Consider the following 16,235-nt stretch of genomic DNA (forward strand, 5'->3'; position numbering starts at 1 on the left):
TTTGTAAAGCTGGCTGGAGCAGTATACAAATACATATAGTAACAGCTCTCATCTTAAAAATAAGTAAAAATCTTTGAGGACTCTCGATGATATATGGGTACACAAATCAAAAAAGGATTTTAGCCCATCAAGTTTTCTGTGACTAAGTAGATAAGTGAACCTTGTCTCTGGAGCCAAATATGAGATTTCAAAGTCTGGCATTGGTTTGCATTGATGTGCTCTCATTCAGACCACACTTCACTTCCAACAAAGAAACATACAAATATATCATACACATTTATTTTATAATATCTGCACAGAGGGCAAAAACACTTATCCAGCAAGGAACTGTATATTCCAAAAGGCACCACAAGGCAAACCTCTCCACTGACTTCCCATTAATAATGAAGTTTCATCCTGAGACAATACAGATGGAATTCTAGGTGGGATTTGCTATGTAAAAATGTGCCTTATAATGAGATGTCATAATGAGACCTAGCCATGATTCAAATAACGTTAGTATCTACTCACACATCCTGAAACACCTTTGCCATTTACAGAGAACACCCTGTGAGATTGTACATTGACTAATAAGAAAAAAATCAGGTTTCTATGGATGTATGAGAGACTACCTGTGCATCTACAAGAAACAGCCATCAAAACTGTCACCCAATGCCTAAAGTCTGAGTTGCAGGTTTTGGACATGAGGGAAATTTTAAATGACTTTCACTTTCAGGTAAAAGCACCATCAGACAGCATGAGCAACACCTGACACAGGTAATACCACATACTTCCTCCATGTACTGTTGAACCTGCTTCAGAATCCAGTGCAATTCGTAGGTAACCCAGGACACGGGCAGTGTAGCCCTTCCCTGGAGCACCTTCTGCAGCCAGTTCGCACCGGCCTACCCAGCAACCTCCACTGTCCTGTTCAGAGGGCTCCGTGAGGACCAAGGAGGGAGGCTTCACACTCTCCACCACACACACACTCTTGTAGCTCCTCTACATATGCCTCCTATGTACTGCAGCCCCATGGCTAAATTGCATCCAGATGTTTGGTGAAACAAATTTGTTTTTATCTCCCAAGGGTCCATGAGATGTCCATCCACACGATTGCTCTCCTCCTTTGCTCCTGGCCTCTTGTCACCTATCGCAGCAGTTTTGGTACTTCTACCTGTGGGGGGGAATGAAAGAGAGAAAGGCATGAACATCGGGATTTGCCTCTCCGTTGTCTCATTCATTCTAATGGTGAATAGCTGTGAAATGCACCTGTGTTTTTGCCTATAAACATTATTCTAATAACTAATTTACTCATTTACAAATCATACACTTAGTATGGATCATGAATGAAATCAATGTTGTTGAAATCTGAAGACTCAAATAGGTAATGGATGGATTATTGTGCTTTAAGGGCAATAAATGACTAATCATATGTTCACTACTACTACTTCAAACAATTGTCAAAGATGTCATTTCCAGTATCAATTCACTTGCCTGGCAAAGGAGTTGATTTATTCACTTCAAATTGATTTTTAATTCATGTGGTGAATACTTATCAATTAAGCAGTTTTCAGATTTTTATTTTTTAAATAATTCTGAAGATATCTAAATACTTTAATTTTATTTCTGTAGAGAGTCACTTCAAAAGGAGCAGAAAAAAATCCCAATCTAATATACTTAAATTTGATGTTGCAACACAGCAAATAGAGAATCACTGGGGGGGTGAATACTTTCTGAAGGCACTGCACATTCAGTTTAAATTTCAGCAGCTGAAATCCTTGTAATCCTTATAAACTACAACATAATTTGTCTCTGATGCCACTTCTCCCATTTCAACGTCTTACCTTTTTAAGTTTTTTCATGTTGTTATTGCGAATAGAGGCCAGCAGCTGGTCCCTGGAATTCTTCTCTCCACCACGCCCTAAGCTCCGGTCCTCAAGCTTCCTCTGTGAGACAGGAGTCAGGGAGTTCCTCAGGAAATTACAGTCAAGGGTGGGGGCAGGTGGAGGCGGGGGAGGGGGCACTGGGGGTGCTCCGCCTCCTCCCGTTCCTCCTCCTCCTCCTCCTCCACTCCCTTTCTTGGGTGTGGTCCTGGGGGAAGACCAACGAGAGGACTCTGGGGAGGGTTTGGGGGAGGCCTTGGGAAAAGCCTTTGTGGGGCCCCCAGCTGTCTTGGGCACCTCTAGAGAGTCCTTCTTGCCACCGTTGGCCTGCGCCCGGGCCTGGGCCTGATCCTGGGCCTGGGCCTGATCTTGGGCCTGGGCCTGGGCCTGAGCCTGAGCCTGGGCCTGCTTCTGCTCTTGCAGCCGTCGCTGTCTCTGCCGGTCCATGTTGCGGCTCAGGATGTTGGTCATGGTCATCCGCGGCCCCGCCAGCTCGAAGTGGTAGCCCAGTTTGAGCAGCGTGGTGTTCTCCCTCAGCACCTTGGCCATCTCCATCTCGGTCTTCCCACCACAGATATGCCGCTGGTTGTGGAAGCGCAGCTCTGTCAGGGTGTCATTGTGCTGCAGGGCATGGATCACAGACATGATGCCCTTGCTGGTGAGAAGGTTGGAGTCCAGGTTAACGCTGGTGACGGTCTTGTTGGAGCGCAGCATGCCAGCGATGGCGTAGGCCACGTGGTCATCGGCTCGTGTGTTGGCCAAGGCGAACGTCTTGACGTGCATGTTGCCCCTCAGGGCTTCAGCGAATAGGATGAGTGTTTTGGTCTTGATGACATCCGAGTTGTTGACATTGAGCTCAGTCATTCCAGGATCGTTGCTGCTGACCTTTTCCAACAGCTCGTCGAACATGCTGGATGCCTCATCCTCCTCGTCTCCATCCTTGGACTTGCAGACTGGACTCTCGTCTGCAATGCAGTTTCCAGGATCCTCAATCCTGCTCTGTTTCATGCACTCATTAGAGGACTCTTCCTTAACCTTAACCTTCTCTTCGTCCATCTCCTTCTCTTTATTCTTTTCTGTCTTTTTCACCTTGTTTTCTTGCGAGCGTGTCTGCTCCTTTTGTAAATTGCTCTGGCCTTTCTCCATACCTCTCTCTACTCTTCTTTCCTGCTCCTCTGTCCTGCCATCTCCAGCTTGGCTCTGCTGCCTCCCCAGTTTGGAGACCAGTCCTCTGGTCTTGCTGTCCTCCCTTTTCTTGACTTCCTCTTTCCTCTCCCTTTCTTTGCTGACCTCCTTCTCCTTTTTCTCCTGTAGCTTAGAGATTAGTCCCTTTGTCCTGCCCTCCTCTCTTTTTCTGATTTCTTCTTTCCTCTCCCTCTCCTTCCCATCCTCCTTTTTCTCCTGCAGTTTAGAGATCAGCGCCCTCGTCTTGCTGCTGCTCTCAACTTTTTTGTTGTCATCCTCCCTTTTCTCCACCAGCTTGCCTTCCCCACTCTTGCCTCTCTCCTTACCCTCGGCCCTCCTCTCCTTGTCCCTGCTCTCCTCTCTTCTGAACCTGTTTGAGGGACCTGCCTGCTCCTCTCTGGGCTCCTCTCTCCTCTTGCGGTCTGGATGTGTGGAGCTGCTCTCCTTTCTCTGGAGTGCAGCGTTTGAACCCCTGAGCTCCACGCCACCCTGGCTGTCAGACCTACAGAAGCTCCTTTCCTGGCCTTTCCTCGGTGACTCCTGCTTTCGGATCTCGTTCTTTGACTCCCCCTGCAGTGTAAAAAAAAACAAAACAAAAAACAAAGAAACAACTGAAACACATAGCAAGAAGAGGAGATAACTTCCATTACTTACAGACGAGAAGGGCAGTAGAAGCCTTACACTGGTTTCTCTGATGTGTTAAATTCAATTACAGTTCCATTACAAAGAGAAACTGGTGGAAGAGGCTTACGATGGAACTGCCGTTGTGGTTTAAATGCCCTACAGGTTATGTTAAACTAAGGGAAGTGGCTTCTTGGTGTACTGTTACACTCACTGTTCCAAATCTGTTCTTTAACAGAATTTGCCTCACAACTGCTTTTTGCTTCTGTTTATTTCTTGTACGTTTCACTGACTGGACTTAACATTCATCAGTCAATTTATATGAATAATAACATATTAACAATGACATTTTGTTTCCCACATCAGTAGATGTTGAGTAGTAATTTTACTCCATTGCAGTGATATGAAAGCTGTTTCCAGTATGCAGAGCAGAGCAGAAAAGAGAAAGAGTAATCTGTCTAGACAACAAGGGTGGATACACATTGACTTACAGCTGTGGCTGTGACACAGTGCATAATTTTAACAAGCTCATCAGCTCCTTTCTTTTACGAGTTAGATTGTTTATGATAACCATTTATCCATAGTTTGACTAACAAATCCCCCTATCTCTAAACTGCTGTTGAACTCTGCAAAGTATTCTGCTACAAATATCACATATGCCGAAGAGGATCACATTGTAAATTAACAGTAACCTCACACAATTTTGTGGCATGCCTGCACTGTACTTAAGTTAAGGTTACTTAATTTCAGATCATTACATTTAAATTGGCATGTATTGGAATTACAAATACATTGGAATTGGAAATGAATTTAAAATTCACTCTTATCTATTCAGTTTCATAACGGGAAAGACAAAGGCATAAACGGCCTATTAGTTATGTCATGTGTCAAAAGGAGATAAGTAACCAATTCCAAAGCATCCGCTTAATTTTCCTCCACACAGTTCCTGTTTACAGAGGTCTCTGGACATCTGTGGCTGAATCTAAACACCTTAGATGCAGTAATGTAATCAGTGGCTACCACAGAAATGTCTGTGTATTTACATTTAATTCTCTCCATTCCATCAGTTGTTAATTACTATATCACAATGCCCATGATGCTAATAGTCAGTAGGACCACTGTAACTTGTGATCTATAAAGACAATGTGTTTTGTCTCCATTTATTATCATGAAAAACACACTTTTATATCAGTGTGATAACAGGTTATCACAGAAAAAAATATTTAGTGTGACCATATGTACACAGCAGTAATACATAACCTATACAGTAACACCTAACATGTGTGGCAAGCTATTTTAGTATCTTTACTGGGGGGAAATTACGCTAACTTGTAAGCTGCTGTCTTTGTTGCCGTGTGGAACTCACAGTTCAGGCAAATGTGCCCTTAAAAGGCAGTGAGGGTGGGGGCAGCCAGCCAAGAAATTCCATCAGGCAGGGATCTAGAACCACCAGAGCACAGGGAAACCAGAATCTCTGGAGCCATTCCTGAAAGCATCTCCTCTCCACACTGACTCAAGGAACTCACAGAACTATGGTATAGGTCAACAGATCAGGCCTCTGACTATTTACCACAGGTCACATTGAAAAAAAAACAATATTCACATTTATCTATATCTGCAAAATACTGTAACAATACAATGCATTCTGTAATAATGTATATCACACAGTTAACTGGCTGAACACATCCAACTATCACTATATGCAATATATGGCCAGGGCTCTTGCTTGCCTTTCTAGATGATGTTTGTAGGGAAACAGCAAAAGTAAAACTAGTCTCTCTGCAAATGAATATCTGCTTTACCACATGCATCAGGAAAAGGAACATCATCCTCAGCAAAAAATATCACTGTTTTTAACATGAGTCTGACAGCATGGCTCAGTGGGCTGCCATTACCCTTCCAGAGACTAAATAAAAATGAAAAACTGCATGGACCTGTGAGCACAGTGGTGCTCCTCCTTTCCAAGGAGAATCAGTATCTGGACAGCATCTCAGGAATAAAGCTGCCCGCTGTTGTCAAATTACTGCCAGCATTGCCATTACTGACAGGCATGTCTGGGACAGGCTCACAGCTCCTGTTACCAAGTTGTGAGAACACTGTGCTTGGTTGTGTTGGTGTGTTGTTTGTGAGGTAAATACATTACGATCACATTGTGCCATCCCCTCCTTTCTGGCTCACACAGACTCATTTGTTTACTTCAAAAAAAATTCTGCTGCCTAGCAACCCAGAGAGCGATGAAGCCCCCGGCGTGCGACTGACATTTTGCCTGTTTGGGTCGGGTCTTCCGTACCCTCTCTCTGGTCCCATCTCAAACAAACAGCACAGAGTCTCGCTGGAGTTCCCACGCTGCCGGCTCATGTTTCCCTGATTCTCAGCACCTGTCGGGACGGGTAATCGCTGCACTGACTGCCGATGTGTTTTTGGGGTCCAAAGATAGGACGCCCCTCTCTCAGAGCTCAGCAGCCTTATTTCTCCATTCCATTAACCTCTGACCCATTTTGTGGGACTGAGTCGTATTGTTTTGCAATGGTCTGACAAAACCATTAGCTTGTCTTTTTGTTCCCACATTCATAAAAGACTGTGGACCTTTCATGAATGTAGTTCCTGAAATTATTTAGACATACACACCAAAGGGCTACAAAAAGTGTCTTTTTGTTCAGAACACAGTGTACTTTAATACAATAGCCTTAAAACTCACCACACCATATGTGGACGATTATCTCATTTTGGAATTATCTGTGGAATTCTACTAGCATGTAATGTTGATGTTAAAGAGAAAACAATCGGGAAGACATAATGAAACGGCATCTATTCAGAGACCCCAAGAAGCTGCTTGAAATTACAACATCCCTCTGCAGAAGCACTGTAATATAATCTTTTATTTAATATAACTCATAACACTCTTATAACTCTTTTGAACTTGTCCCATTGTCTTTTGCTCACATCAAACTGCTGTCACTGTTGACCATGATTTCCACAAAGAGAAGAAGATACCATTTCCCACCACGCAGTGAATGACAGGGTTGCTGCCTCCGTTAGCAGCTGGGAGTCCATTATGTCGGATCTTCCTCTGAGTGCTGGGATCACTGCAGTATGCATGGAATCTAGGACCCACAGCGCAGTTAAGCATCTGAAGCACTTTACCATTACTAAGTGTCACAAAGTAAAACAGCACCCCCTGCCTATTCAGCAGCGGTACTACTTTGATCTCAGACAACTTCTGTCACGGCAGAAAATTAGCTGGACCTAAAGCATGCTCTATATCAAATCAGTTATGATGGCTCAAGCAAAAGCGGATCAAAAAAAGAACGATTAATTAAAATGAATACTTATTGTGACAGATTTAAACCTCATATCTGAAATGGCCTCCCTGCCAAAACAATCTACTGACCACAAATGCACACACTGCACTGTGGTGGTTCTACTTAAATTCCAACACAGGTCCGTTGTCCTGCAAGATGGCAACAAAAATATATCTCAGTCAAGCCTAAGTGACATTTTAAGGAGAGATAAGGAGAGAGAACTGCCAGTTGATTTTGGACACCTGCAATAATTTGTAACCCCAACAATATGTCCGCCTTTCTTGTACCAAAAGACCACTGTCAACCATGTCTACGAACTCATTTAAAAACCATGGACAGGAAAGATATGTTTAAAGAGTGAAAATAAGGTGCAAATTAATCTACAAAGTGGCCAGAAGGCAGGGTGAACTTCAGATGGAAAAAATCCTGGCCTGCATCCATCCAGGACATATAAATCACTCATCAGTTTGGGGGGTCGAGTGGGATGGTAAAAACAGAGATTCAGTGACTCATATTCCTGGCTTCAAGAGAACTGGAAGCGATGCGGCTTTGATACTTTGGAGGGTAACGTGTTAAAGAATGATCTCCTAAAATCCCAAACTGGTAGGTCTATTTCTAGGCAGGCCACTGCATGTCTCTTAAGAGGCAAACTGTACATGATGTGGGTGTGTTTATCCTGCTCCACTGCTCCCTGACATAGAAGATGACAGGAAACATGCATTTCAGGGCCGAGTTTCCCATCCCCCGGCCCCAACCCCCTTACCCCAAACATGACCCCACCCCTCCCCTCCAATGTACACTCACCACAAGCCCAGCTGGCCACTTGTGCAGGAGATAAACATGCAGAGCACAACCATCATTTTGATTATGATACTCCCTCTTTGCAAAGCAAATATTGATTGACAGGTGACAGATGCAATGCATTTGAGCCTAGCCTAGTACAAAACGAAATTGGGCCGGCACTGAATAAGTAATGCATATAAAAGAGACGCATATGTTCCAACGGTGTTGCTATTTCATCAGTGAAGTGGAGTAATTCGTAGAAACTAACAAAAACATTGTGGCACGCCAAAGTGGTTGAAAAACTCCTCTGGAAAACGATGCTGCCTTTTAAGCGTGTAACCTGCACTGTGCCGGTGGAACAGAGGTATCACAACTGGCATTCGGAAGAACTGTAATCTTGAATATTTGCAGGTGTCGTTTGCATACCTCGAAGGACAACTCTCTTTCGATGAGTTTCTTAGTCTCCCGCTCGCAGTAGTCCAGCATGGCCTCCCGATTGTAGCTTCTGGTCGGTTGTTTATCCGTCTGGTTTCTTTGTCTGAGACCGACCGGCACATTTGGGTCGGGGTCGATCACGGTAAGTTCTCTTTCCAGCTCCTCCACCTCCTCGGGCGACAGATTTGCCAACAAGTTGTCAATATCCGCGTCGTCGCTCATCTGCCGCGACATGATTGCCGCAAAACAGTGAACCCCCAAAGTGCACTTGAAAGTTAGGAGACCTCTAATCACCCCTTGAATAGTCGCTGCTTTTTCTGTACCTACTACGTAAACAACAATTCAGGGGTACAATCCAGTTAACCGAGAAACCCCTGGATAGAACTGTCCGTTGGTCTTGTTCTGTCCAGGCACGGAGCTGTGTGAAAGCGGCGCTGCCGAGGAGCCCGTGAGGACTGCATTAGCCTATCACCAAAGCCGTCTGAGATGCTTGGACATTCCTTGAAATCCTCTGCAACTGCATACCCAAATTTAGTCCGAAGCATTTTAGCCTTTTAAAGGCAATAGGAAGGGCAAAGAACTGAGTGAAATGAAAAGTGGGGCGGGGGTTATAAAGCAGCTTTAATCTCAAAACGACTCTGGAAAATCAACAGAGACCATTTAGTACACTTAATTGAGAAATAATGACTTTACCTCAGCCAGTTACTGCCAAGGGAACATCTGGTGTGATGACACCAGCGTCTTTTTGAACAAGCCAAACTTGACTTTTTCCGTACGAAATCGTATCAGCTGGGTAATCCACTGTCATACCTGCAACTATGTTCCGCCATGTTCCATTAAAACAGATATTTTATGAATAAAGTCTGTAATATGAGATAGTGAGATGATTTGACAAATGAGTATCAGTTTAACCGAAGGTGGCCCTGCTTAAATTAACACATGCCGCAAAATGATTTTTGAGAAACGTGTTCAGGGAATACTGTAATATAGGGCCATCTCGTGGTTAAACCCCGAAGCGCTTAAAGCAGACAGGTCCACCCAATAGTCCTGGTCCAGTTTCTGTTTGTTTTGTGGAAACAAGATGCAAAATGAAAAACAAAGTATCTATGAAATGCATTTGCTTCTTTTTAATTATCAGTAATTACCTCTCCAAACAAAAATAAGCCAATGGAATTTACTAAATTATTGTCTTGGTACGAAAAAAGCTCACGTAGGTTTTTGAGTGGAGGTGTACAATAACGAGCCATTTAAGTCGAATACTCCAACACGTTTATTTCAAAAGAGAGTTTATAAAAAACACATCGTTTTAATTTTGCTATAGGTATGTTATCATATACATTCTGTATCTCTGTTTTACATTCAAAAAAGGTCATAATTAACGTGTAAGAAAAACGCGTTTATTATACTACCATACAATGCACTAAATAATAAACTACCAAGTACAGATATATTTGAAACGTTAACCTCTATGTTTCTTGCACTATATGGCTGTGTTGTTGTAAGAGAAAGATAAGGGACTAGATAAGGATATACAGTACAAAAACTGAGTTGTTTCCGGTACACAGGAACACCAAATGCATATTAAAGACTTGTTTGGTGCATAAGAGGTAAAGTTTTCTTTTTTAAACTTAATGGAGGATTGATTACATATGTTGCTCTCTTAGGGTTAGCTTTTCACATTTGCCCTGTCTCACATTGTTCTTGAAGTGTTTCACCTGGGGGAGAACCCAGAGCAGTTTCTACCAAAGGACAGAGGGTTGTGCTACACTAAATGTCCATGCTGTGTAACAGCTTGCATGTCTTTTTTCATGTTAGATCTATGCCTCTAAAGGTTGGGGCTACACTAGAGAGCAGCTCTATACAACATGTATATCTACGCAGAAATATAACCCGCAGCTAAATTCCATACATAAAGAGCAAAACTCATTTGACTGCTGCCATGCACCTGTAATCTACAACAGGGGGAACAAAGACAAGATATTATCAAAAAACATTTTTGAATTAACATTGAGTCATTCAAGTAAATGAAACTGCAACCCTACACAGTTTAATCATGCAGTTACAGATGGAGGTGCACTGAAACCCATGTTAAATGCAGCGGTCATTACTCTTCTGCATGACGTTCTACTCAGTGCAACGAAAAAATTTCATTAATGCAAATGCAACATTCTTGCGTTACCAGATATTTTCATTCCCAAACACAAATATTTGATAAAAGAATGTGAACCATGGGCACAGGGTAAATGTTGAATGGTTTTGACCTTCTCTTCAGGTTTTCAATTAAAACACAGTTAAAACTGACATGCAGTAAAATGTATGCATTTTTAAAATACAGCTAGCCAGACGGGCTTAACAGACCATTTAAAATGAATAGCATAGTATTTTTGACAATAAAGTCATATTCTGGTTAATATTTAATCCTGGTTTAACACAATCCTTTGTCTTATTCCTTATTATTGACATTCATTGGGACATTAGGACAAGCCAGAGGTTTTGAAAGGATTTGTCAGATAAATCGGAGTTTTAATTTCTGGGTCAGAGTTTCAAAAGAACACCACTGGACTGTCCTGCTAAGCTGTGGCATGCTTGTGCGTAAATCTGGCTTGCATCTTCAAAGCACAAAATGTGCCAAACCTGCACCAGCTTCACTAAATGTGGCATGGATGCTCCATTCCACTTTTGGGAATCCACACGGGGAGTGCAAATGCAGATTACACTAACACTGCCTTGTTTCCTCTATGAGAATCAACTCCATGCTTTTGAACACCACAAACTTTGAGCATCCATGAGAGGCAATTCCAACATCGGCACTCTACAACACGTCACTAACACATCTATTACTACCCAGCTAGGTGCTGGCATGAAAAGCAGTAACACAAAAAAAGACCACATGTAAATGGAAATTGGAGTTTTGGTGAGACTGGATGTCCTTCTGTGAGGAACTGCAACACTGAAACAAAACAGAAATGGTTCAGCCAATCAGGCGTCTTCACCTATTCCATTGTGACAAAGACCCAGCCCAGGGCAAGAGGAACACAATTCCAGTCATTCGCTCTCCCATGAGGGAAAAACATAAAATGAACTATCAGGTGCTCAAGGTTTCATTGGTGAACTTGGCAAAGGAAGCCAGTGCAGAGAATGAAGTTAGTTCTTTTTTTCCTCCTGGCCTCCTCTCCCCACCAGTGACCCTGTGTCCATTCACTGGCCTGGGTACTGCGGTGGGGCATACGGAGGGGGTACTGCAACACACGACAAAAAAATTATTGGTAATGGACCCACAAACACTTTGCACTCAAATCCTGTTAAAAACTTCACAAATTTCTGTATCAAACTCTGGTATCATAGCACAGACATGCGGACTCCCACCTGCTTGACCATATCCAAGGTTGGCCGGAGGGTAGGGTGGGTATGGTCCCTGGGGCATGGGATAATGCTGGGCCATACCAGGCTGGTACGGGGGTGGGTTCTGTGGTGCGGTCGGATAGCCCGGGTGCTGGTAATCAGGTTGCCCTATTGGTTTCCCGTAAGCATCGTACATGGGATTTACAGGGGTGGCCATTGGGATCTGTTGGGCTGAATTACAGCAACACTTAGCACCACTGCCCCCGTGACACTAACCAACACTGCTCCAATAACATTAACCAACACTGCTCCAGTGACACTAATCAACACTGCATACAATAGTTTAGTCCATTTTAACTGCTATTGTAAATGGAACTCTGAACTAGGTTTTGCAATGCTGCACATTGTGTGATTTTTTTTTCCACTGGATTTTATATTTTGAGCCTGTCACCATACAAGGAGCACCCTTCTGAGAAAAATAAAACCATTTTCGATTAGATATGGAACACATAAAGGTATGTTGACTGTTGAGTCATGAGGCATACACTCATACAGTAATGACAGGCTTCCCTGAGCAAGCACTTGATAAGAGATCTTCTCAGAAAACTGACCTGAGATCAGTAAGGCTGCTTGTGGCACCAGCAGGAGTGGCTTACCTTCATATGGCGTGGCATGGCGGCGCTCCTGGCGGCAGCGGTACAGGTAGCAGCAGGAGCACATGAAGCAGCACACCGCCGTGGTGATGATGACCACGAACAGCAGGACAGACGAGGCGATGCCCGCTATGGTGGAGGGGCTGTAGACACAGAGAGACCCACCTCCTTTAGAGTCAACAGACCTAAACCTCCCCAAAGCCCAAAATGGCTGCTGTGTATTGTCCAGGTAGGGGCTCCACATTGGTGGTGGTTACGGTAAGGCACTCGTCACTGAGAAACTATTAGTTCACTAAATACACTTTGAGATATAAATACTTAAATAATTATGAAAGCAATCCATAATTACTATTATTGTATGACTCACTCCTCACTGTTCACTCGAGATCTTGAGATCTGAGAACAGCTAAGATCACTGAAAGGTACTACATGAATGCAATATATTATTATACTTATTAGTATCATTATTATTAAATCATGTCTCACACCTCTCCCCTTGTCTGCTGTTACTGTGACGGCAAACCCTAATTCAGAGGAGGCAGTGTTTCTGGACTAAATTACAACAACATGCTCTGTAAATTCTGCAGATTATAAGATGAAATCATGTGATTCACCCCTATAATGATATTGTAGACTCTGAAAGCAGTGAAATGTTTACAGGTAAATGCAAAGGGGACCTAACTCCTAAAGAACACACACACACACACACACACATACACACACACACACACACTCACTCACTGCACCTGATCTGGAAGAGCATGCAGCGCTTCTGTTCCCTCTCTCTGATCATCTTGAAGCTGTCCAGGCAGCAGTACCGATGGTGGCAGTTCCCGCAGCAGAAGGAGATGAGTGGGCAGTCAAAGCCGTTGTGCCAGGTGCCATTCTTGTCCACGTACCACAGGCAGTCCTCGTTGGCGCTCGCTGCAGAACCGGAACACAGGAAATCGTAACACAATCCGAAGTGATTCTCAGGTTACTGCCAAGCGGAAGGGGGTTTTGAGATGTGGTGAAACAGTATTGCCGAGTCCTGGGTACAGCTGTATCGTCTCAGCTCAAACGTATATCCCCAGGGTCCGCTACTGTAATCTGTCCAGTAAGAACCCAGCTATATAAATAAATGGCTGGATAGGTTTGAGAGAAAGGTCTTCTACACAAACCTCCGAAAATGTACAAATGCCAAATAAACACAGCAATAATAACTGTTAGGAACACTCATATTAGATTTTTACATTCCATCTAGTTTTAAAAATTACAAATCGAAAATATCTGGAGCACAAGAAGTTGACCATATAAACAGTCATTCATTCTTTTCATTCAGTGAATTGATATTTTCACATATTTCATATATTCTTTGTATATTTGTGACATACACCTGGGTATACCTGAATTTGACCTTAGTGTAATTTGAGTGAGAAAGGGAAATAATGAGGCATTTATCCTGTGACTGGAAGCAGGAACCATGAGACAATCTGAGGGTAAAGAAAGTGAAACAAAGGAAAACCTAGTTTGGTTGATGAGGTGCTGGAAACCACCCTGTTGTTCCTGTGACCTAGATAAATATAGGTCACTTAGCTACCTGTGTGAAGGTCTCTAGTGAATGATCACCTTACAAACTGCTGTGCAAGTGTGCTTTTTTATGTATCAGAGGAAGCCCTGGCGTGACTGTGGTTTCAGCAGAGAAGCTGTGTGAGATCTGGAGATGAACATACCACTGGACTAATTCTCACAGCACAACTAACCTTTACTGTCCACATGTTGAAACTGGCTGTTCAGGGTCACCGCTGAGCCTAATGTATATGTGTTAGCTCGCACTGCACTTGCAGGGAACAGGAAAGCTATGCGAGGCTGTAATTAAGTGAAACAGGCGATAAATACTAGCTTTGATTGTGGCTTGTATGGAGCCTGAATGAGTTCTTCACCTTTCTCATAGCAGCACTTGCTAATTACATGACATAAAGACACATTTTTTAGTTTGCTTATTATAATTTTTAAAATGTTGTTTTTGCTTTATATATGTCTTAAAGGTTTTTTTTACTATAGCTATATTTGTTGCTTTTACTGTTTGAATTGTTTTCAATTGATAAAATAAAATGTACAGCTATTATTTTAGATATAATGATGAGCCAGGATGGTCTGAATGACCTTTTCTCATCACTGTGATGTTCTTATGTGTGTCTGTGTTTTTTAGTTGTTTGTCATACATTTTGTATATATTCTTGTTGTTTTTAAATTCTTGTTATATATTGTCATGGCACTGACACAGAGTACCAACTGTAATTTCATTGTCCCGAACAATGACAATAAAGCTCTTTTTATCTTTTTTTTGTTTTGTTTTGTTTTTTTTACTATACTTGATATTAACTAGATTGTACAAAGCAGACAGTTTTATTATAAATATAAAATTAATTTTTATAGACTTCCCAGAATTTAGCTTTTGCAGACAGACTTAAGTTCCCTTGCATTGTTTATCTGGCATATTTTATATATCATACAGAAAGTTATTTTCTACAAAGGCCTCCCGAATGAAGTCAATGAATTTGGTTTTATTTAGGGGCAACACCCTTGGATTTACATCAGTGAAATACAAGTGAAAAGTCTCAAACGTATCTGATCCAGGAACCAAAATTAGACTCAGCTACCTGAAAGCTGAGAAAACAGGTATTTCAGCTTTTGGATACAAGTTTCCTCTCTGTAATGTCAAGGGTAGTCTCTGATGGCACTATGTTATCTTATATAGGAAAAAGGTATCAATTACTCCATGCTGGCGATGAAATTAAATATTTTCTTCCAGCTGAATGGACGTGAAATTGAGAAGGGGTTGATTTACCAAGTCTTGAATATAGTGTCTTGAAATCTTATTATTTTTTATTTTATTTGAGTATCTTTCTTTAAGCTTCTCGTTTTTCAAGGACCTCACTTTATTATGGCGGATCAGGCGTTGTAGGTGATACAATTTTAGGTGTTTTCGGACTTTAGTGTAAGGGAAATACAGACGAAGAGGCCTAACTAGTCAGACTACGTATACACACAAATTACACTATTTTGCATTCTTAAAATCTCTGTAATCGTTTTCACTAATTACCGTTTGTGCTGTTTGACACCGCACCGTCGGTAAAATAATGCAGACGTCACAGATCAGAATCATTACACTAAATAATCTCTACTACAACAATTTATAACTCTAAATCACATCGGTAAATAGCAAAACTTAAAAGTGTTCATAAACGAGTCATTTACAGTGATGAGGTTCTCATCAACGGGTAGCCTACGAAATGCATTCCTATGCAACGGAATACCCTACACTGTTAAAATAACCTATTTCATTCATCCGTTGCAAGAAATTGCTGAGGCACGCTTATTCCAGTAGTCCCTAACATTTTTAATTCCCGCTCTCAATAAATATGTCATGCACCAGATAATCGATTAGGCTGAGATTGCTTTAATATGTACCGGATAGCGTGCTAATAAACGCTTTCGACATTTGGGACCTTCACACTCAAGGCTACTCATGTTCTACCGTTTTAAAATTAGTCTCAGTGTTTTAAATGAATACCATTGTTTTCTTATATCGTAAAATGTTACTACGTCATGTTACCAAGGCCTGTATAAGAGGACACTGAAGCGGAATCGCCTTACCCTGCCAAGCGGAGAGGACCGTGGCGAGCGCCGGCAAAATTATCGCTGCTGGGGACATCTTGGCTGCAAAAAAATCATAACGATACAATTAAACGGGATGAAATAAAAAAATTATATGTGCGACAATATTCAGCAGTAACGTATATCCTTACAGCGATCCAGTTTTTTCTGGTTAAATCATGCTTTCATTTAGGAGCGTCGTGTTTGCGAGGAGCACAAGATCTGTATCAGAAGCCAAATAGCTTCAGTGACGCTTAGCGTCCGGGGCTCGGATGCGATCTAGCACGAATTCTCATGCGCCTCCGCGGCTACACCCCTTACTAGTCTATATTTGTCCTTTCTGTAACGCTTTTATAGTTACACATTCAACACATTTTTCATAGCCTGCAGCAGACAGCATTAACAGCGTCATT

General features: G+C 42.3%; 2 protein-coding genes across 2 annotated transcripts; both read right to left on the bottom strand.

Moving 5' to 3' along the window:
* Nucleotides 1-839: 839 nt before the first annotated feature.
* On the bottom strand, nucleotides 840-8,597 carry LOC118781055 (leiomodin-1-like). Its single transcript, XM_036533909.1, has 3 exons — nucleotides 8,180-8,597; nucleotides 1,824-3,617; nucleotides 840-1,153 (listed from the first exon to the last, which is right to left on the bottom strand). The coding sequence occupies exons 1-3, from the start codon at nucleotides 8,420-8,422 to the stop codon at nucleotides 1,127-1,129; spliced, it is 2,064 nt and encodes a 687-aa protein (XP_036389802.1). The 5' UTR covers nucleotides 8,423-8,597; the 3' UTR covers nucleotides 840-1,126.
* Nucleotides 8,598-10,545: 1,948 nt separating this feature from the next.
* Nucleotides 10,546-16,235, bottom strand: LOC118780859 (protein shisa-4-like). The gene is made up of 6 exons (XM_036533580.1): nucleotides 15,975-16,235; nucleotides 15,823-15,885; nucleotides 12,930-13,107; nucleotides 12,187-12,326; nucleotides 11,555-11,761; nucleotides 10,546-11,427 (listed from the first exon to the last, which is right to left on the bottom strand). The coding sequence occupies exons 2-6, from the start codon at nucleotides 15,878-15,880 to the stop codon at nucleotides 11,387-11,389; spliced, it is 624 nt and encodes a 207-aa protein (XP_036389473.1). The 5' UTR covers nucleotides 15,881-15,885; nucleotides 15,975-16,235; the 3' UTR covers nucleotides 10,546-11,386.

This window comes from Megalops cyprinoides, chromosome 7, assembly GCF_013368585.1.
Source record: "Megalops cyprinoides isolate fMegCyp1 chromosome 7, fMegCyp1.pri, whole genome shotgun sequence".
NCBI classification, from domain to species: domain Eukaryota; kingdom Metazoa; phylum Chordata; class Actinopteri; order Elopiformes; family Megalopidae; genus Megalops; species Megalops cyprinoides.